This window comes from Kogia breviceps, chromosome 2 (genome assembly GCF_026419965.1).
Source record: "Kogia breviceps isolate mKogBre1 chromosome 2, mKogBre1 haplotype 1, whole genome shotgun sequence".
Lineage (NCBI taxonomy): Eukaryota > Metazoa > Chordata > Mammalia > Artiodactyla > Physeteridae > Kogia > Kogia breviceps.
In genome coordinates, this window is record NC_081311.1 from 7,610,067 (window position 1) to 7,632,849 (window position 22,783).

At 54.5% G+C, this 22,783-nt stretch overlaps 1 protein-coding gene across 6 annotated transcripts in view; it reads right to left on the bottom strand.

Annotated features, from left to right (window-relative positions):
- The window catches only part of LHPP (phospholysine phosphohistidine inorganic pyrophosphate phosphatase), a 137,006-nt gene that overhangs the window by 109,379 nt on the left and 4,844 nt on the right, over nt 1–22,783 (bottom strand). For 4 of the 6 annotated variants that reach the window (XM_067024394.1, XM_067024395.1, XM_059053979.2 and 1 more), the window contains exons 2-4: nt 10,621–10,808; nt 7,056–7,209; nt 3,042–3,077 (exon numbers count right to left, since the gene is read on the bottom strand). In XM_067024394.1, coding sequence (XP_066880495.1) covers nt 3,042–3,077; nt 7,056–7,209; nt 10,621–10,808 — 378 coding nt within the window. Of the gene's footprint in view, nt 1–3,041; nt 3,078–3,110; nt 6,495–7,055; nt 7,210–10,620; nt 10,809–22,783 lie in introns of those variants that run through there. The other 2 variants (XM_067024398.1, XM_067024396.1) reach the window with 2 other exon arrangements.

Sequence of the window (22,783 nt, forward strand, 5' to 3'; positions counted from 1 at the left end):
AGGCTAGTGAAGCATGCTGAACTCAGGGTTTCAAATCCTCTTTCCACTTTTTTTTAACTGTGGGACTTCGGGTTGCTTAAGCCCTCTGGGCCTCAGTTTCCTAATCTGTAAAATGGGCAAAAAGAAACTCCAGTACCTACCCTTATGGGTTGCTGCGAGGCTTGAGCAAAATCATGCAAAGTTCCTAACATGGTGCCTGGCATGCAGAAACTGCTCCAAAAATGTTAGGGGATATTGTTCTAAACAACTGCTCACCCAGACTGAGATGAGTAATAAGATATGAGCTGGGGGGACTTCCCTGGTGGCGCAGTGGTTAAGAATCCGCCTGCCAATGCAGCGGACACGGGTTCCATCCCCGGTCCGGGAAGATCCCACACGCCACGAAGCAACTAAGCCCACGTGCCACAACTACTGAAGCCCACACACCTAGAACCCATGCTCCACAACAAGAGAAGCCACCGCAATGAGGAGCTCGCGCACCGCAACGAAGAGTAGCCCCTGCTCGCCACAACTAGAGAAAGCCGGGACGCGGCAACGAAGACCCAATGCAGCCAAAAATAGTAAATAAATGAATGATAAATAATTTTTTTTTTTTTTAAGAGATATGAGCTGGAGAAGAAAGGATGAACACAGTTCTTTCCGGTTTGTGGGGGCTGAAGCCTGCCGTGTGCCTACTGGAAATGGTAGCAGAGCCCGGGAGCTGCCCCAGGGCTGTGCCTTTCCTCCAGCTCTGAGGCTCCCAGGGACTCTGCCTGTCCGTCTCTGCCCCACCTGAGGCCTCCAAGGCTGCAGGAGCCTTGCTGCCCGCAGCGTTCCCCCGGTGCTCAGGTGGGACTAGTGCTCTCCCACTCTGCATCCTCCACCGCCCACCTTGGAAGCTTCTGTCGGGACGCAGGCTGGGTTGCAGGGCTGTGGCCAAACCCTTGACCTTGGCAAGGGCTGGTCCCCTGCTACTCACTCCTGTCGGCTGGATTAGAGCCTGGAGCCCGACTGTTGACGCCATGGGGGCATCTCCCATCACGACAGGACTCGTTCTCCAAGTGAGCCCGGGCCTCTCAGCCGGGGTCCGGGGCTCTGGGCTCTTGGGGCCATGCCACGAGGATGTGGCTCGGCTGGGATACTGCACACATGCGGGAAGGTACCTGGTAGCCAAGAGAGAACCGCCGCTGCCTACCGAGCTAGGACCGGCCAATCAATGCTCCCGTTTTTGAAGGGTGACCCTAAATCACAGGCTTAGAGGTTCCTAATCTCATGTATCTTAAATCTGGAATCTAGACATCTATTTTGCATTTATACAGCCTCAAAATAGTGCTTCCTTTTCTTTTTCCACAATCAACTAGTTTGGTATGACGCTTTCCTCAGGTCATAGGTCCAGGGTTTCCTAGGTCCGGGGTTTGAAGGAACGGCAGCAAAATGTGTCCAAGAGGCAGAGGCACATGCCAGGTGCTGGGGCCTGGGCTTGCCGGGGGGCAGTGGCATCCGCTAACTCGGTCCCCCAAGACATTTAGGACACAGCTGCCCCACACCCTTTGCAGGGGACGCTCTCAGACCCAGGCTGTTCCCCAGGGACTCTCAGTCTCGGGGAGAAGCAGACAAGTCCACAGACAAATATAAAAGGGCAGGACATGGGTGACTACAGGTGGAACGCCATGCTCTGTGCACTCTACTTGAGGACGGCCGGACAGTCTGGGGACAGGGAGGCGGGGAGGCGGCCCAGAGAAGGACACATCAAAGCTGAGACCTGAAGGTCAAGGGGGAGGAATGGAAGAGTCCAGGCCCGGAGCCTCCGGGACTCGGCAGCCCGCCGAGGGCCCCAAGGGCTAGACGCCGCTCTAGGTGCACGGGGGTCTGTCAGGCTCTCAGGGAGCCACCGCCTCGTCCCCTCGCCCCCCATGAGATGCCCGCTGCGGGAGGGGCCGGACTGGGAGGGACGGGGCTGGGGAGGGCCTCCCAGAGGACGGGCATGTTGAAGTGAACCAGGAGCTGAGGAAAGAATGTGGCCAGCATAGGAGAGGCTTAGCCAGGCGCCAAGGAAACAATTATAAAACAAGGCCACTCTGTCGCGACACACACAGCTCTGTGTGGAGCTGAGGGCTCCAGGGGCTTCGGGCCCAGCACAGCCTCGGCTCGGAGCAGCGTGGAGGCGGCAGGAGCCGGGGCCCCTCCCCTCGGTAAGGCCTCCCAAGGACACCCACGCAGCACCCCTTCTGCCCACCTCAGCCTCCCCCAAAAGCTTTTTTCCAGAGTGACAGATACCTGCGCTTTCTTAAATTTAAATTTCGTCCTGGTGGGAAGAGCTAACTGAACATGCAGCAGAAAATATGCAATTAAAACCCTGTCTTTGCTACACTGACTTTTAGAACCTACAGAAAAAAGCTGACTTCCATAAATCAAAATTAGAGAACTTAGTATTTCTTTTTTAACTAAATCTGGCCTGTTTCGTGTGGTTTTTTTCTTTTGGTTTGGTTTTTTTGGCTGCGTTGGGTCTTTGTTGCTGCGTGTGGGCTTTCTCTAGTTGTGGCGAGCAAGGGCTGCTCTTCGTTGCGGTGCGCGGGCTTCTCATTGCAGTGGCTTCTCTTGCTGCGGAGCACGGGCTCTAGGCGCGCAGGCTCAGTAGTTGTGGCATGTGGGCTCAGCAGTTCTGGCTCGTGGGCTCCAGAGCTCAGGCTCGGTAGTGTGGCTCACGGGCTTAGTTGCTCCGCGGCATGTGGGATCTTCCCGGACCAGGGCTCGAACCCGTGTCTCTGGCACTGGCAGGTGGATTCTTAACCACTGCACCAGCAGGGAAGCCCTGGCCTTGTTTTTATAGTGCCCAGAGTCTGTCTTTATTTCTTCTTCATCCAGGAAAACAGAAAGGCACCTTGAAGGCCATCTGTTAGCTGAAAACATTTTTAGAGATACGGTAAATACTAGCACCTAAGTTAACTTTTTTTTTTTTTTTTAAATTATAAAGGCCCAGGTTATTCCCGAAACACAGGAGATCTGATATATTTATCTTTTGTTACTGGCATAATAAAAGCAACAGCAGATCTGGTGAGAACCTGAGTGTTCTGGCCACAAAGAAGAAACTGTGGATTCTGGAAAGACAGGAAAAAACCGGAGACAAGCAGTCAGATAGACTTTATGCTTTATTTCTTCTGCCCTTCCGATTATTCAGCACAAACTCCCTTCAAAATGACCACTTGACCTTTCCCACAAGAGCCATTAACCTTCCATAGTCTGTCGCGTAAACAGCTTAATTTTCTGACGGCAGCATGACAGAAGAAATTACAAAGGCAATTCCCACTCTCGGTCCAAACAGATGCCAAATGTAAATCACACCGTTTCTAGGAGGAGGACACTCTGCCCCAGTGCCCCCGCCACCCTGCCTCCTTGGGGACTCCGCACAGCCCCACTCCAGTGGAGGACAGCCCCTCACCATCAGTGACCCCCACGCGGATGCGACGGCAGCTCTTCATGGGTCCTTGGGCTGTCCCAGGAAGCTATGACCCAGGCCCAGAACCTGGTGGTCCCTTTCTCTGATTTTTGAGTACCCAACCCACAGCCTAAGCCAGAATCCCCAGCAGCTACAGACCCCACTACTTGCTTATTTGGAAAACAAACACTTGCCTACTATTGAATTTGTTACAGAATTACAAAGCTAAAAGAAACTGATCTCATTTTTTTTTCATTTTCAACAACATACCTATTTTGACTACTACCCCTAATCTGGAATAGTAACTTTTAATAATTAGAGACAATTTTTAACATAAATGAGTTTTTTTTAACAGAGTTTCTTTTTTTTTTTTTTTTTGCCCCGCCATGTGGCATGCAGGAATCTTAGTTCCCTGACCAGAGACCAAACCTGTGCCCGCTGTGTTGGGAGCATGGAGTCTTAACCACTGGACCACCAGGGAAGTCACCGAAACAGAGCTTCTTAGTTGTGTTGCTCCCCAGTGAGGGGTTAGTAACTTTAGGGATGCCTACAGGACCAAGCCAAGAGTGTTACGAGAATTACGCAGGCCAGGTTCTATGGTCTGCAGTGACCTAAACTGAAGAAGGTAAGGTTGGGAAGAGAGACTGTGACAGTTAATTTTATGTCTACTTGGCTGGGCCAAGCTCCCCAGATATTTGGTCTAACAGTATTCTGGATGCTTCTGTGAAGACGTCTCTTGGATGAGATTAACATTTAAATCAGTGGACCTGAGTAAAGCAGATTGCCCTCCATGATGTGGTGGGCGTCGTTCAGTCAGTTGAAGGCCCAACCAGAACAAAGTCTGACCTCTCTGAGCAACAAGGAACCGGCCAGCAGACAGCCTTGGCATTCAGACTGCAACTCTTCCCTGAATCTCCAGCCTGCCGGCCTATGCTGCAGATGCTGGACGTACCTAGACTCCACAATCAACCTCTCTTTATATACACATCTTCCTCAACTTACAATGGGGTTACGCCCTGATAAACCCATCATAAGCTGAAAATATCGTAAGTCAAAAATGCATTTAATAAGCCCAACCTACCAAATATCATGTGCTCAGAACACTATATTAGCCTACAGCTAGGCAGAATCATCTAACGCTGAGTCTATTTTATAATAAAGCATTGAATATCTCATGTATTTTATTGACTACTGTACTGAAAGAGAAAAACAACGGCGATCTGGGTACAGAATGGTCGTAAAGTGTATCAGTTGTTTACCCTCGTGGTCGAGTGGCTGCCTGGGAGCTGCCACTTGCTGCTACTGCCAGCATCATAAGAGAGCATCCTTTTGCATACGGGAAAAGGTCCAAATTCAAAATTCGAAGTCTGATTTTTACTGAATGTGCATAGCTTTCACACCATCACAAAGTCGAAAAATCATAATGCGAACCATCGCTAAGTCAGGGACTGTCTGTATATACATCTCCACATCCTGTTGGTTCTGTTTCTCTGGAGAACACTACCTAATACAGGACACATTTTATTTTCATCATAAACACGCTAGAGTATCTGTAGTTCCAAAAAGAAATATATCCTCTCTTCTCTTGCTTTAAATCTTTCATTTGCCTATTTTGAACGAGACATAGCCATGAAAAGATATTTCTCTACTATGAGAAAAACAACAATTGGTACAAGATGAATGGCAACCAACTCTGAAACTTGGAGAAGAGGCAGTAGGACATGGTCAGGTCCGTGGTGCACCGGAGCTAACGGGCCAGTGGCTCCAGCCAAGCTGTGGTGCCCTTGGGAATGTGGGGCCAGTACTGCCAGATCTTGATTTCTCAAAAGGATCCAGAAATCTGGTTGTTTGACGTAAAATCTCCCAATTTTTAAAACATCCTCAAAAAAATTTAAGATCCTGTGTGGACCAAACGTCTGCTCTTGAGTGTAGCCTAGAGGTGACAGAGCACAGGCGCTGGGGGGCACTCCTGGCCATGCTGGCACTTACAGATGGGGGGACCATGGCTTATTTCACCTCCCTATGCCTCAATATGCCCATCTGTAAAATGGCAATGACACTGCCTACAGCTCATAGTGTTGTGGTCAGAATTAAACATGGAACTACATAAAGTGCTTAGCAATGGCTGGCGGCCAGATAAAAAGCCCCACCCCCGGTGTCACCTGGGATAGCTGCCCTGTTCCGCAGGCAGAGGTAGGAAGTCCCCAATCACCAGAAGCACCTAAGCTGAGAAAGGCTCCCCCGGAGATGGCCACAGAATTCCTGCCCCGCACGAGAAGCTGGGATAGAGCTCCACAGCATCCTTGTGGTTCTAAAATCCTAGTGTTGCTTCCATTGAGGACAGAATAAATCTGCCTGGCTTTCTGGAAAGCAGCTTGGCCACATACATCAAGAACCTCAGAAATACACATCATCTGAAATGCACAAAGATACCGATCACAGCCTTACTTTGGTAGAAAACTAGAAACAACACAAATGTCCATCAGCAGGCGTTGGTTACAATAACTATAGGAGAGTTATTTTTTTTTAATAACTGTAAAAAAAATTTTGATAGAAATAACCTCACCACAGAGACATCTACTTATTGTATGGAAAGTGGTTCACAAAATGTTTGGTGAACAACTAAAAATGGGTGACAGAAGTAGGGCAAGTTTGACACCGATGTTGTGAAAACACGCATGTGTAATGATCTCTCTGCACAGGAAACCAGTTGGAAGGACGTATATCAATACGTTGACAGTTGTTTTCTCATGCGGTGGGACTGCAAATTCTTTTTGTTTTCTTCTTTTTGCTCATCTGTATTCTCTAATTTTTCTTCAGTGAACATGTGCTGTCTTGGTGGTAAAGGATGGTAAGAAAAATAACCAACATGGGTTTTTAAGAGACAGTGAGGGCTTCCCTGGTGGTGCAGTGGTTGAGAGTCCGCCTGCCGATGCAGGGGACACGTGTTCGTGCCCCGGTCCGGGAAGATCCCACATGCCTCAGAGCGGCTGGGCCCGTGAGCCATGGCCGCTGAGCCTGCGCGTCCGGAGCCCGTGCTCCGCAACGGGAGAAACCACAACAGTGAGAGGCCTGCATACTGAAAAAATGAAAAAATAAAAAAATAAAAGAGACAGTGAGGCCCAGGCTGAAGACTCGGACAAAAATGTTGGTCACAAAATCACAACTTTACACAGACTGTGCTGTGCGGCCAGAGATATAGGGCCCGGACAAGAGTGTCCCACAGGCCCTCGAGCCTATTTTCTACTACTTAAGTGCCCCCTTGGCCCAATCCATCCAAGTCTTGTGCTGAATCCTGTGAAAATGCACCTAAACTCAGGACAGTCAACCCAGGCCCCTGAGGTCTCCAGGGGTCTCCTCTGCAGTGACCCTCCCCTGCCCCTGGCCTCTTCCAGCCCTGGGCCCGCAGGGAAGCTTGACCAACCAGCTCCTAAAGACAGGGAATTTCCTCAAACATTATCAAAAGATAGGAATGAAGAAATGAAGGGAAAAATGCAAGAAAAGGGAAGGGAAGGAAGGAGTCACCCTGTGTCCACCCCACACCCACTTTTCCCATCTTCTCTGCCGCTTCTGTTAAGTCAGAGGCACACAGAGCATGACCCAAAGTGGCCGTAAACGACTCTCCCTGCAGCTGACTTACCCTTTTCCCAGTGAGAAGAGCACGGGATTCTCCAGCTCCATGAGCACCTGGAAAGCTTTATTCATGTTTTGATAAGAAAAGCCTTCTCCTGCGTCTCCAATTACAACACAGTTTGGGTTGGACGTGTCGATCTGATCAAATTCCGAGCGGACTCCTGGTGAGACAGAGACACACAGAGAGAGAGAGAGAGAGAGAGGATAAAGACCAGCTGACATGGCCCTCCTCCCTTCTCCTCCCAGGAACACCTGTGTCTGCGTCGTCTGCCTTGCCCTTTCTCAGATGGTCTTTTTGATTCTCAAGCTGCCATGAGAGGTGGGCAAGGAAGGGGTGCTCTTCCCATTTTACAGATGAAGGAATTCTGGCTCCACACGGAGTGTGTGTTAGGATCCTGAAAGATGACGGGCCCACCCCGGGACCCCCACTCCAACACCAGCATTACCCCAGAAGTTCCCTTCGTTCAAAACCATAGGCAGGGGGCTTCCCTGGTGGCGCAGTGGTTAAGAATCCACCTGCCGATGCAGGGGACACGGGTTCGATCCCTGGTCCGGGAAGATCCCACATGCCGTGGAGCAACTAAGCCCGTGCGCCGCAACTACTGAGCCTGCGCTCTAGAGCCCTCGAGCCGCAACCACTGAGCCTGTGCTCCACAACTACTGAAGCCCATGCGCCTAGAGCCCGTGCTCTGCAACAAGAGAAGCCACCGCAATGAGAAGCCCGCCCACCGTAACGAAGAGGAGTCCCCGTTCGCCGCAACTAGAGGAAGCACGTGAGCAGCAACAAAGACCCAACACAGCCAAAATTAAATAAATTTTTAAAAAAACCAAAACTCAGGTATCTGTCAACAGGGGAACGGATAAACCAACCACGGGATGTTCACTCAATAGAACGCCAGTCCGCAATCAAGAGGAAAAAGACCTACTGACACACGCGACCAAACAGTATATGTTGCGTGAGAGAAGCCCTGCACACAAGGAACGGTTAACTCAGTAGGCCTGGGCTGCTCAAAGCCTGCACATCCAAAGAAAGGCCGTCTTCAGATCAGGCCCACCGCCACCTCCCAGGAGATCACCTCTGAGCCCTTGGAATAACCTGCCTGGAAAGAGTGCTTTTGTGTGCCTGGGGCCCTGGGCCACGCTGCGTCAGTTTGACACCTGGGGGCCTGGAGACAGAGCAGCCAAGGTCAGTCACACAGGCGCTGCCTGCCTACCTGACTGCCCCTTAATAAAAACCCTGGGCACAGGGCTGCAGTGAGCTTCTCTGGGTGACCACACCTCAGGCACACTGTCACACGTCGCGCTGCTGGGAGAACCAAGTGCATCCCAGCACAATGTCCCGGAAGTTCACACCTGGACTCTCCTGGTCTCTGCCCACGCATCTCTTCCCTTCGCTGAGTTTAATCTGTATTCGTTCGTTGTAATAAACCATAACTGTGAGTAGGACGGCTTTTCTGAGTCCTGTGAGTCCTTCTAGCAAATCATCAAGCCTGAGGGTGGTCTTGGGAACCCCCAAAACTAGATGCCGTGTGATTCTATTTATATGAAATTCTAGACACAGTAAACTGATTTATAATGGAAGAAAATCCAAATAGTGGGTGCCTCTAAAGGGGTTGGGGATGGGGACTAATAGGGAAGGGCATGAGGGAACTTTTGGGGTGATGGTAATGTTCTAGATCTTTTTATATATATATATATATATATATATATATATTTTTTTTTTTTTTTTTTTTTTTTTTTTTTTTTTACTGCATCGGGTCTCAGTTGCGGCATGCCGACCCTTAGTTGCGGCATGCATGTGGGATCTAGTTCCCCGACCAGGGGTCGAACCCGGGCCCCCTGCATTGGGAGCGTGGAGTCTTACCCACTGGACCACCAGGGAAGTCCCGGTAATGTTCTAGGTCTTGATAGGGGTTTGAGTTACACAGATGTGTGCATTTGTCAAAACTCAGCAAAAGCACACTTGAGATTTTTGTATTTCATTGTATGTAAACTTTACATGAAAAGAAAAAAACTAAACAGATGGAACTCTAGTTAATGATGTGAAGTGTTTAGGGGAAGTGTACCAATGCCTGCAAGTTACTCTGAGATGCGTCAAAAAGATAGAGATGGATAGATGGATGGAGGGATGGGTAGATATATAATGAAGAAAGTATAGCAAAATGTCACTGGTAAAATCAAGGTGAAGGGCATACAAATATTCCAAGTAAAATTCTTCCAGCTTTGCTGTATGTTTGAAAATTCTCGTAATAAAATGTTGGGGGTAAGATTTATCGACAATAAAACTTGAATAAGATTCAAAGTCTGAGAAGTCAGGTACACCTATGGAAAACACAGACACAGGATTACAGGTGAGGAAGGGCACCTGGCTTCCCCTTCAGCCTCTCAAGCTCTAACATCTGCCTGTTGGACTCACTGATGAACAATGCCTTCAAGGCAAACTCTTGAGTTTCCCTCTCACCTCTGGTAGTTCCACTGCACCCCTCCCTTCGCCCTGGGGAGGAGAGGATTTTCTTTCTGAAGTCTTTCTGTTTCTTTAAGGACCTGTTCTAAAGACACTGGCAGGGATCCTAGATCACAGAGGAAGCATTTGGAGAAACATGATTTCTAAAGGCTGGGCATGTCGCCCTCGACTGGCGCCAGAGTCGTGGACTGGACACCCGGGCCTCCAGGGAGCTCCCTCCATCTCTTGGAGGCCCACCCCTGTCCGAAGGCAGAAGAGCATTCTTGTCTCTGCCAGAGGTTTGTAAATCAAAACACCATGTGCAGAGGCAGGAAGAAGGCTCAGTGCAACTAAAGAAAAGTGTCCTGAATTCTGAAGCGTTGCTATGTCTCTTCTTTTTATCTTTTTGGCCCCACCGCACAGCATGTGGGATCTTAGTTCCCTGACCAGGGATTGAACCCGCGCTCCCTGCAGTGGGAGCGCAGAGTCTTAACCACTGGACCGCCAGGGAAGTCCCTCTTCTTTTTAAATATTCAGAAGGTACCAGGTAATACTGTTCCTTCCTCTCTGTTCCAGCAAAACTCCCCGCTGAGGGTCAAAGGGGCTCTTTTCCTTCATTCAGACTAATATCAGGAAGTAAACCTGTGCCATTTGCCAGACAGCAGGGCTGGTTTTCACAAATATAGTTCAGAAACCTATAGACCTCAGTCTAGGTTTCCATGTCCCCCTCTCTCTGTCTCTCTCTGTGTGTGTCTCTGTCTCTCTCTCTCTCACACACACACACATGCACACGCACACACGCGCGCACACACACACACACATCAGAGGCTAAAATCTTGCCCCATTGACATGTCCTTGCCACCTTGCTTCATTCTAGATCACAGAAAGCAAATTCAGGGTTTTCCTCTGAGGAGCCACCTGGAACCTGCCTCCAAACACCCTCCGGTATGAGGCCGGGATGGATGGGGCCGGGTCCCCGGCCGGGAGCCCACAGGTGTCAACAGGAGCCACGTGCTACCTCTGTGTCCTGCCCAGTGGTTTGGCCCAGGTGAGAAGGACCCCCTCCCCAGCCCCCACCTGGAAAGGAGGCACCTTCACCCAACCAGGTCCCAGGGCCCGGCAGGCCTACCGTCGTGGATGAGCAGGTGTGGCCGCAGGCCTCGCTCCTTCAGGATCAGGCAGGTGGCAGGGGCCGGGGCGGTCACCTCGCCCTCTGAGATGTCGAAGCCCAGGCGCCGAAGCGTCCCCACCAGGTCCCCCCGGGACTTCTGCGACTCGTTGGTGCAGAACCTCACCTTCAGCTGCGACCGCTTCAGTCTGGAAGTGGGGAGACAGGTGGAGGGGCTGTCAGCAGGCGGTGTGGCCTCCTGCGGAGGGGCGGGACAGGCGCTTCTCCGAGGGCGCGGGCCAGGTCGCCACGGGCCCCGGAGCTGGGCCTCGGCTGAGCCCGGGGGTTCTGGAGCTGGAGCAGACCATTCTCACCCTCACTGCGCTTGACACAGCTGAGGCTCCCCAAGACTCCCACCTGGCCTCCGCCCGCACCTCTCCTCCTGCCTGGGACACGCCCCCACCCTCCCCGGGGACACGCTGCCCGCGCACGTGCCAATTCTCCCACACTCGACACCTGCTTCACCACACCACGCCGCTTAGCCTCGCGGGGCTCACCTGAGCGTCCTGGCCGCCCCTCTGGACCCCTCCCGTCACAACGAGCACCTCCGCTCAGCGTCGGAGCCGACTCTGTACCCACACTTTCCCAAATACGAAGGTCAAGGGGCCAAGCCGAGGCGTGTCTCCTCATCGCTGTCACTGAAGAAAGGTTTGCCAGACAGAGTCACCAGGCACACGGGCGAGTTAACGTGAGGGGAGCCTGGCATATGCCTCCGAGTGTCGGCGGCGCCGACATCCTTCCCGTCCGAGCTCAGGGGAGGCTCTGCATCCCAGCTGCACCTGGGCAGCCTCACCGAACGCAAAGCCACAAAGCTGAGGCCTAAAGAGGCCCCAGTGAAATAACATTCAACCCTTCTACAGGCGGCTGTTGAGCACCTACCAAATGCCTGGCTGGGGTGGGTGCAGAGAAATGCCACGCTGTCCACAGGCAGGCTCTCTGGCCCCCAGAGCCCTCAGTGGGCAGGCGGGGCGGAGGACCACGCAAAGGAAGGGGAATCTGGGACTGAGAACAGAGAGGTGCTGGGGAAGAGACGGGGTGGCCAGGGAGGGTGGGAAGGTGGGGGAGGCCTCCCTGGGGAGGAGAGAGCTCCGGAGCTGAGACCCGAAGGGAAGCAAAGAGGCAAAGGCAGAGAGGCCGGCAAAAGGAAGGGGGGACCCGGTAAGCGTCGGCGCTGCAGGTGTGGCTGGGCAGGAGAGGAGGCCGGCGTGGGGGCCGGGCAAGGGGGCCAGCGGGCCGTGGGGAGTGGGAAGACGTGGGCTGGCCACACAGGCCCGGCCCAGAGCGCACAGCCCTCCCTGGATGAACCCCGGGCCACAGCGAGGGAGCCTCCATATGTGGCGTCTGCAGAGAGCGCGGTGGGGGGCCGTGGAAGACACCAGGCTGCAAGTCAAGAGGCCCGAGAAACCCTAGGGAAAAGGTGGAGGGTCTGTATGTCCCCTTCTCCAACCATCCTGTGTGACGCTGACCCTACCCTGTCTCCGTCCAGGCTTCTCTTTCTAACACTAATCACTAATCATCTCATCGTCTCTCTCCTGGACCCATCTCCTCCATGCGGTCAGGAACGGGGCCTGTTGGGTGCTCCTCAGCACCCCCAGCGCTTCACACAGGGCTTGGCACACGGCAGGCCCCCGGTAAGCGTTTGCTGAATGACTGAGTGACGGAAAGTCCAGATGACAGCTGGTGAGAGGGACACTTCCTTAGGACCACGCCTACTGCTTCCCCCAAGGGTGCCCTGACAGCAACACAGGATTCAGTGGTGTAGACACGCATTCCCACGTTACAGTGAGCTTTCAGACCCTCTGAGCACTGGAGCGGACAGGTGAGATTTGGAAAAAAATTGGCAGATCTACTGACAACAGGGCGAGCGCAGACAGAGAGGCTGACAATGTCGTAATCAATTCTTTCTTAGTATTTGTCTTTCCTAATCAGGGGGTTATGAATTACCAATTATGTTTAGTGGTTAATTGCCCTTCATAAAGACAGCTTTTGTATTTTTAAATTAGGCAGTTAATACATTGTAACTAATAGCATCACCTTGTACATTACGGACAGACCTTCATTGATTGGTGCCCAGGATGTGCGATCGCACCCAAGTTAATGGAGCAGTTGAGAGAAGAAGGCAGGGGGTGCCAGGGGACTAATTATTGCTAATGGATTATGATGTGACCTTCTCAGAACAGTGAGCAATCGGTGTGACAGTGAGATGACAGTGCCTCACATCTGCTATTCCAAACACAACTTCGATGCCCATAAAAAAACGAGTAAATAACAGAACTCACTTCAGGACACTTCAGCCACTGTTCTCCTTTGAAATACAACGTAAGTTCATCCAAAACACACGCTTTAAAATCAAAGTGCTAGTTTTAGGCTTGAATCAGTCCCTGGAAAGTGGTGGGGGGCGTCCCTGGTGGCGCAGTGGTTGGGGGTCCGCCTGCCGATGCGGGGGACGCGGGTTCGTGCCCCGGTCCGGGAAGATCCCACGTGCCGCGGAGCGGCTGGGCCCGTGAGCCATGGCCGCTGAGCCTTCGCGTCCGGAGCCTGTGCTCCGCAACGGGAGAGGCCACAGCAGTGAGAGGCCCGCATACTGTAAAAAAAAAAAAAAAAAAAAAAGAAAGTGGTGGGAAATGCTTGGGGAAGGCCCCTCCCTGGGGGTCTGTCCATTCGTGCCCCTGACCGCACCCCCTTTGGACTTTCTGGCACGAGTCTCAGGTCCTCTCTTCATTTTTCTTAATTACTAAAAATAACAGAAGTATTCATTATTATTATTAAAATAGTAAAGCACGAATACATCATTACACTGGACCTTGCCTCGGGGCTCAGTATCCATGATCTGATTTCATCCTCACCCCCTAAGGGCAGAGCCCCCTACATGCACCCCCCAGGGCCCAGTGCCTGGAGCACAGGGGGCCCTAAGCACATGTTGAGAAAACAAGCTGAGGAGGCAAGAGCCACGGTCCCGGTTCCAGAGACGACAGAACAGAGGCTCCGGGGGGCAGAGACCTGAGAGGGTCGCTCGGCTTGTAAGCAGCAGAGCCCACGGGCTCGCAGCTGGCTACAGGGTGGCGGCCCAGGCTCTGGTCCAGGGGGTGAAGATGCTGGTGCTTCCCCAGTTAGGGAGGCACCTGCCGGGGCAGGCCCAGCTCGTCCCTGCTGGGCAGGAAACTAACACCTTCCCAGGGTGGGGAAGGGTGTGCAGGGGGCACACCTGTGTGTGCACAGCGGACACAGCGTGAGAAGGTGGGTCAGCACTGACGGGGAGGCCCCGAACGGCCAGGGCTATGAGCTGAACTGTGTCCCTCCCACAAAATCGTATGTGGACTCCCTCAGGAGGTAATGAAGGTTGTTAAGTGAGGACAGAAGGGTGGGGCCCTGATATGACAGGATTAGTGTGCTTATAGCAAGAGACACCAGAGATCTCCCTGCCAGCACAGAGAAGAGGCCGTGTCAGGACACGGCAGAAGGTGGCCACCGAACAAGCCAGGAAGAGGACTCTCGCCAGAGACCCACCCTGCCGGCCCCTGGGTCTTGGATGCCTAGGCTTCAGAACTGTGGGAAGCTAAACCTCCGCGCTTAAGCGCCCAGGCTGTGGTATTCGGTTACGGCAGACTAAGACAGCCAGGGAACCAAAGCCTCGGCATCTCTTGGAGGGGTCTGCTGCCAGAGGTCAGATTCAGCCTCGGGAGGCCTGGAACACGCGAATCCGATGTCAGGAAAGCCGGAGCCAGGCGTGGCTTCAGGGCCATGGCACAGTCTGCAAAGGGCTTCCCAAGGGGAGTGAATCCAAAGGATTTCAACATCGGACTGGGCCCAGCTCCAGGACAGGCCATGTCACCCCATCCCCTGACACCCAAGAACCCTGGGCACAGGGGGCCTACCGCAGGGTCCTGGCAGCCCAGAGCCGGGCTCCGGCCAGACGCCCCCTCTGAGACCACGGCTTCAGTCCACTGCACCCTCCCCAAAACCCCCGAGAGGGTACTACTTCCCGTGGCCACAACGGCTCTTTGAACTGACCTTTACCTCATCCCGGAGGCCAGGACAAGCTCTGAGTGACGACGTCGCCTGATGCAATTACTGAGCATCACATGAACTGGTCCCTTGCAAATCACCTCGGACCTCACACATCTGCTGGCTGTCGGCATCTGCCAGGGGCGCTCACCCGAAAATAATGGAAACCTTCTCATTATCGCTCGGTAGCAGGTAGAGTGCTAGGACGATTATTGGACATCCTGACTGACCTTGGCATTGCTCCACAGCCTGATGCCCTCTGGGCTCGCCAAAGGGGGGCTGGGCAGGGGGCAAGGAGGCTGCCCTGGATAAGGCCCCTCCTAGCTCGGTCCCCACCCCACCCCACCCCAGCCATCTGTCACCTCCATCTGACCCTGAAGGCCCTCTCATCACCCTGAGTCTTTGCCTTCACCCTCCTCTATGGCCAAATCCTACCCATCCGTCAAAGCCTGGTTCATATGTCCCCTCCTCCAGGAAGCCCCCCAGACGCTGGCCCCTACCCCGGGCAGAGCCCATCCTCTTCCCACCTGACTTTCACAGCCCTTAAAGCACAGCAGTGCTTTTCTAGGAGAAGCACTTAATTGATCCAAATTCCGGATTTGATGGGCCCACCTGGTAATGGAACCAAGTCATTCTGTTTTCCAGAGAACTTCCGGAAGAAACCCCACGCTCACTGCCGATCCCACCTGTGGACGGCACGGCTCCAGCGCCCATCTCTAATCCTTCCTGGTGCAAGGTTGTTAAAGGATTCCAGAGGAGAAAGCACAGTGGAGCCCGATGAGTCCGGACAGGTAGACGGGAGGCTGGGCCTAGGCACAAGGGTTAGAGCGGGTCACGCCTTCTGCAGGCGGAGGAACAAATGCCCAAGAAAAGATGCTCTAACACCGAGCGGGAGGCCAGGTGGCCGAGAGGCGACCAGGAAGTGCTTCCGAGTCTGACGACTGCGGGCTGGCCTCGGTTCTGCCACTTAATGGCTGTGGGGCCTCCACAGCTGCTTCCTCTCTCTGTGGCTCAGTTTCCTCATCTGGAAAATGGGGATGATAACAGCCTCACATTGTGACGCTCCAATGAGACCTGCAATGTGCCTGCTCGGGCCTGGCCCACAGTAAGTGCTCACTGAGTGTGAGCCGAGGACATCGGCCAGTGGCCGGCGGGCAGGTTCCCCCAACCTAGTTCCCTCCCCACTCTACCTGCCCCAACTGCCCAGAGCAGGCAGGACACTCACCCACCTCACCCCAGCCACCCTGTGACCGAGCAGCGAGGCCCATGGCGGCTGCCGCAACCTCCCCTCCCCTGCTCTCACCACCTGCGCCCACGTGGGGCTCCGAGGAGTACGGGCCGGGTCCTACAGAGGGGGCACGTGTGGAGGGCCTGGGAGGCCAGGCTGATGGCGACTCCAAACTTCACCCCCCGCCCCCGGGGGAGGGAACCCAACAGGACGGCGATGGGGAGGAGCCCGCAGGCTGGGTGGGTTCCTGGGTGGGAAGGTGAGGCTGCAGGCTGGCAGGTCAAACGTGAAGTGACAAGTGAGGTCAGCACCCAGAGGGGATGGGTGACTTCTCCCCCATCACAGAGGAAGCAGGGTTTATTTTTTTCTGATTTTGCTCATCCCTGGGCTGGTCTGCAAAAGAGCTGTGTGAGGTCCACAGGGCCACCCTGGGCTGAAATTCTGGTCTCTTGCCAGAGCCACCTCTCTGTCAAGTAGCCTGGAATCCTCTCCTGAGACAGAAGAAACTCATACCAGGAGGGAAGGGAGGTGTAGGGGAGGAGAGGGGCGTCTCCCCTCATTCCTGCCTCCCTGACCCCTGTCTGCCCTGCCCCTGGGGCTACAACTCAAGACGCTACCTGATGAGGAAGAGGGCCCCTGTTACTACTGAAATGGCCACACCTGCAGATATGCTTCAGTTTCCCAGAGAGGGAAAGAACACCCACAACACCCCGGGGGGTCATTATGAACCGAAACTCGGGCGGCAGCGCCCAGCCGAGCCCCTCAGAGAACATCAGTCTCGGCCTCCCCGTCCATCAGCATCAAGATCTTGTTACCTAGCAGAGCTCCAACGGCAGCGCCGGCCACTGTCTGATCCTGAGATCTGTGGCTGCTTTCCTTTCAGAAAGCCACAGAGATTGAAAACACACATTTGTAAAACTGTAACTTGCAAAGTGCATATTTGTTCTAAGAACCCAATTTTTAAAAAAACAGAAGGTCAAACAGGAGCCCATGAACAGAGCAGGGGCAGTTCTGCAGTAGAAAAATACAGTCATAAAGGAAGGGATGGAGGGAGGGAGGGAAGGGGGAAAGAAAGAAAGAAAAATATAGTCACACACACACCAAGGGGCATCCACGTAGATTCTGAGAGGGGCCAGGTCCCGCTCCCCACGTGCCCTGACGTAGGGGCTCAGCTTAGGGGCAGGGAGGTACTTCTGGCTGGAGCAGCAAGAGAAGGGCTTTTGCCCCCATGAGAATGGGGTCTGGCTCCCCAGCTGGGGTCCGGCAACTGCACCTTGCACATGCCCTTGGCCAGACACGCATGGGCCAGACTCTTGGGAGTCTTGAGTCCCAACCGTGAAATGGGGTAACAGTAGCGCCTAGCCTGCTGGCTCTCCAGGGTGGGGCACAGAGGATGCGCCACAAGCCCTATCATGTGCTGGCATCACCACGGGGCCACGAATGCTTAGGGACACCGGTAAGGCCTTTGCCAGTAGCTCTGGCCGGGCCTGCTGCACCTCCCCTTCTTTCCACCGACCCACCAGAGTAGACATTTTGGCCAGGCTGACAGCCAGCTGCTAGGTCCCTGGAGGCCCCTCCCCACTCTCCATCGGACACTGCTGGGCAGACTGTGTCGTCAGAGTCCAAAGTCTGGACGGAGAGAAGAGAACAAGAGCGGTGGTGACGCACGGACATGGCCCCGGCTGAGCCTTTCCGTCCGGGCCAGCCAGCCAGAGACCTCGGGGGGACAGCAACGAGGTCAAACAGACGTCAGGCGGGCCTGAAGCCAGGGCCCTTACGAAACACGTGGCACACCTTCCACACCCGCGGCTACCTCACCCGCCATCCAGCATGTTCTCTCGGACCTGCCTGGGCCTCTGAGCTCAGATCAAGGGGACATGCTGAGCCCACAACATCACTCTACCAGTTACTAATAAATTCAACGTAGAATGAAGTGCATGGGAATCTAGAAACCAGAGGAGACCTTGGAGATTATCCAACCTAGTGGCTCCTTTTGCAGAGGGGGAGACTGAGGCCCAAGGGGATACGAGGAAGCTAAGGGCACATTTCTGGGAGCCATGGGTTCTTCGGTCCACTCCCCAGCCTCAGAAGGTTAGCCACCAGCTAGTCCTCCCCGGACGTGGTCACAGGCTGGTCAAGTGCTGGGCGCTGCAGGGGACAGAGCCAGGCATTCTCGGGTAAGGTGGGAGCCTGGCTCGGGGAGCAGACACACCCTCAGCACCTCTGCCACCTCGTCCCTGTGTGACCAAGGCTTGTCACCTAACCCCCTCCAACCTCAGTTTCCGCATCCGTAAAATGGGACACTAGCAGTAGCTACTTGACAGGGCTGTCCTGAAGCACCTGGCATCTTGCAAATGCTCAGTGAATGACAGTGGAAGATGATGGTGGTGACAATGACAGCCACACCTCTGGCAGGCCCGGGAGGGCAGGTAGTCGGACAAGAAGACAGATGCCCAGGAACGGGGACAGCCGGAGGAGCCAGCTGCTGAGGGAGGCCTGCTGGACGGAGCCCAGAGAGCGTCGCCCAGGACCGCCACTAAGAAAGAGGGCAAAGTTCAACCCAGCAAAGGGAACCTGGGGTAAACCGGCGCCGGCTCATCCTGGCAGACACCCCGGCGCACCCAGGACAGAGGGAGCCCCAACAGTAGTTACAAGAGCTCCCCACGAGAGGAAACAGGCACAAAAAGGCTACGGAACTTGCCCGAGACCACATGACAACGACGGGGCAGAGCTGGCACTCGAAACCCAGGTCCTCGGCCACAAGAGCTGACACCTACCTTCTGTTAGGGGCAGCACCTGCCCTGGTAAGGGTCTGGCCCCCGCTCTCCTTCCTCCTGAGGGGGCTTTGAGCAAGTCCTGTTCCTCCGCTATAAACAGGGCTGCATCCTGCCAGCCCCAGGGGGGTGGGAAATCACCCTGCACACCCCCACAGGCAGGGCCCGGGCAGGGCTTTGCCAATACGGCTTCCCTGTACATCCTTGGGGGGCTGGGGGATCAGGACTCCACCTGTGGGCTCCAGGAGTGACCCGTGCCATGCTCACCTCCTCGTCAGCCAGGGCCTTCCTACCAGAGGCAGCATCTTTGGGATAAACCGTTACCTCTGCTCCAGAACCCCCAGCCTGGCTGCCCTTGATTTCCATAGGGTGACCCCGGCCCACCGAGGCTGAGATCAGAAACCCAGAAACAGCCCTTGTCATGACAGTGGAGCCGTGGGTGGCTTCACCACAATGTCCCTCGGCTTCCCTCCACGCAAGTCAGGGTCACAGTTCTGTTGTTACTCTACCTGAGGGCGGCTGTGTCTCCTTGAACGCTAAGAACAAAAATGGTATTTCACACACATTACTCTGTAACTTTTTCACTGACTATATGCAACATTCACCTCATATAAACTAATGTCAACACCAAACAGAGCTACCTCGCTCGTTTTAACTGCTGGGGAATATTCTGCAGTCTGGATAAACCATAATTTATTCGCTTGTCCCCTCCCGATAGACACGCACGTTGTTTCCAGCCACAAATATAAAATTATACACATATGTACTGTTGAGCTGTCCACTGCCCCAGAATTTAGTACTGTTATTTTTTTTTAACATCTTTTTTGGAGTATAATTGCTTTACAATGGTGTGTTAGTTTCTGCTGTATAACAAAGTGAATCAGCTATACATATACATATATCCCCATATCCCCTCCCTCTTGCGTCTCCCTCCCTCCCACCCTCCCTGTCCCACCCCTCTAGGTGGTCACAGAGCACCGAGCTGATCTCCCTGTGCTATAAGGGGAGGGCGAAGGGTAAGCTGGGACAAAGTGAGAGAGCGGCATAGACATATATACACTGCCAAATGTAAAACAGCTAGTGCAAAGCAGCCGCAATGGTTAAGACTCCGCCTTCCACTGCAGGGGGCGTGGGTTTGATCCCTGGTGGAGATCCCGCCTGCCGTGGGGCGTGACCAAAAAAAAAGACACTTTCATCATGTTCACTGACTGACCTCATAGTCGGTATTACAGAATTGAACAGAGAAAATACACACCATTCAAACATTGCTCTTTTATCTGTTTTTAAAATTTGGGGGATTCTACCTCAGATTTCATTTAGGAGATAAATGCTCTGAGGCGACATAAGTTTGAGACCACTGGTTCGGGATCTGCGGGGAACTCCAGCCTCCAGTGACCTGTGAACCAACAGAATATGTTTCTTGAGCACCAGTGATGCCCAAGGAGTCGGGGGTCATGGGGGGTGATGCGGGGACCATGGAACGGGATGAGAGCCAGCAAGGGGAGGGGCGGCTTCTTAAAATCCCCTGCGCTTTGGGGGAAACACAGAGGAAAAGGCGTGGAAGGAGCTACAGGGTCGCCCTGGGGGAATGACTAGGATGGGGCTGGTGATGAGGATTTGGAGTTTTTACTGAGTACATTCCTGCGCTAGTGGGATGGTGTACAAGAAGGAAGCCACCTCTGCCTTGGGAAGCCTAAACTGTGGATGTTATGAAACCAGTACTTGGCCTGGGAGGAGAGCATCGTTCTCTCACCTGGCCGCCAACTCTGATGTCAGCCTAGTTCACCCGCAGAGGGGAGACGGCAGCACAAGTGACAGGGCATTCTCAACAAACACACCTTGTCCAAGGTCCAGGGTGAGTCAGGAAAGCTGCTGCTGGCCTAAATGAACTCAAACAAACGGCCCACCCCCTCTCACAGCCTCAGAGCCCCCTCTGGCAGGTGCTGGGCCACGTGGGGGATGGGACCAGGCAACCCTGGGAGGCTCCCGGCTCTCTCACAGTCCTGGTAGCTGCTATTATCACCGCCACTCCTGGGCGGCTGTGTCGCTGGGGCCCTGATGGAGCCAGGGTGGCCGAGCATCAAGGAGGGGCTTGGTCCTAGGCCGCACTTCAGACAAGTTCCCTGGCCCTGTTCCTGCTGGGAGGGGTCTGAGCTTTAACAGGGTCCCAGGGCTTCTGGTGCACACTGGAGGGATGGGTCACGGGTCTGTTAGTCCTGGGTGGGAATTGCTTTATGAGGCTGCCCTGGGCCGAGGCCGAGCCTGCTTCCTTCCGCCGGCCGCAAAAAGGCTGGGCCGCACTGGGCCCAGCAGATGTGCTTTAGTGGCCCGAGACAGGATGCAGTAAATGCCCACCCGCCTTTCACATGCAGATGCCTCTGGGTCTCCCCTTTGTGCTGACCAGGCCGGGGGCCGGCCCCTGCAGCCCCCGCTGTGCCTAGCCCTGCCTCTGAATGGCTCCCCTCGGGGAATGGACTCCAATAAAGGGCCTGATGGGGGGACCCAGGCCGCTTACAGATGTCCCATGACCACGCCCACCCACAAGTCCTAGCACAGTAAGAGGGCTCCACCTGGCCAGCACCGTGCGGGGCGGCTCCAGGAAGCCTGGACCTCCTGTTCTCCAATCTGGGATGTTCCTGGCCCAGACGACAGCTTCAGAGCCCAGCTCACACATCACCGGCTCCCCATCTCCCTGGCGGCTCAGTCTCTCTCCACCCAACACTAGCCTTTCCGGGTGCTGTTTACGCTGCTCTCCCCATACTGGACGGTCAGCTTCCCGAGAGCAGGGACTTCCACCTGCCCCACTCACTGCCCCTTGTCCCAGTGCCTACAGCGGTGTTTTTAGTACAAAAGAAGCACGATAAACATTTGTTGGGTGAGTGAACGAATGAACAAGTGCATCTTCAATGAGAAGCAGTGCAGTATTGCGGGGAAAACTGGGGCTTGGAGTTAGGTGGACCGGGGCAGGGCGGGGGACGGCGCGGGAAGGGAGGGAACCCTGGCCCAGCCACTTTCTCCACTTTGGCCCCTTCCCAAATCTCTCTGAGCCTCAGCCCCGGCTTTGAAAAGGGCTGGTTGTGAAGGTAGCTTGATCATCAGTGACTGCTATTATGGTGGTCGGTATTGTTTTAAAAAGCAGAGCTAATACTCCCCATGTGCTCTGTGTCCCGAAACAGGTGGGAATCTTTACAAAAACCGGAGGACACCTGTCACCACAGGAAGTCTAGGAAGAGAAGTGGTGGGTCACCCCCTCCGGGGTTCCCAGAACAGAAGGTGCTGTTTGGGAACCCACGGCACTGGGGAGATGCCATGGAGGCAAACGCCCCCCAGGGCCCCGGGACCCCCATCAAGCTGCCCCTCTGCAGCGCTGCTCTCACCCTGGGAACTTCCTCTGAGCTCCCTTGTGACTTCAAAGCCAGCCTTGCATATCAAGGAGGCCACAGAGTTCAGGGTGTGGCTGCAAAAACTACAAAAAGTGGTGGAAGCCTGGCATTACTCACCTCGGCCCGCAGGGCCTGGCCCGGGAAACAGCCGTGTCCCCAAGCCTGACATCCCCAGGGAAACTCCAAAAGCAGGCAGATTTTACTGGGGGAAGTTGTCCACATACACTCACTGCCAGGAGGGTCCGGATGCTGGGCTCCGGGAGCCCCACAGGAGGGCATGGGCGGCTTCCTTGGGCCTGAGTGTGATCAGCTGGCCACTGGAGGCCAGGCCTGGGTGGAGGGGCCTAGTCTTTAAAGAGCCAGCACAGAGCTGAAGAGAAAAGGAACGTGGGTGAGAGCCAGGGGGTGCCGCAGCGTGCGGGGACCAGGCTCTGCGGCTGCTGGGCTGCTAAGGGGCTGGTCAGTGAAACCCCCCCGAGAGTCTGTATAACTGGGAGCAAGGGGGTGAAGTAGGCAGAGGGAGAGAAGGGGCCACAACGGTCACTCGGGAAGGCCCTGGTGGAGCAGGAAGAGGCATGGGACACGGTCCTGTGGCATGGCGTCCCGGGCAGGGTTCGGAGGGGCCAGGCCTCGTTCTCCAGGACGAACAACTCCCCTGATATAACGAGAACTATGTCTCCTCACCGGAAACAGTCCCACACGCTACGGGGAAGGCACTTCTCCCCTCTCTCTGC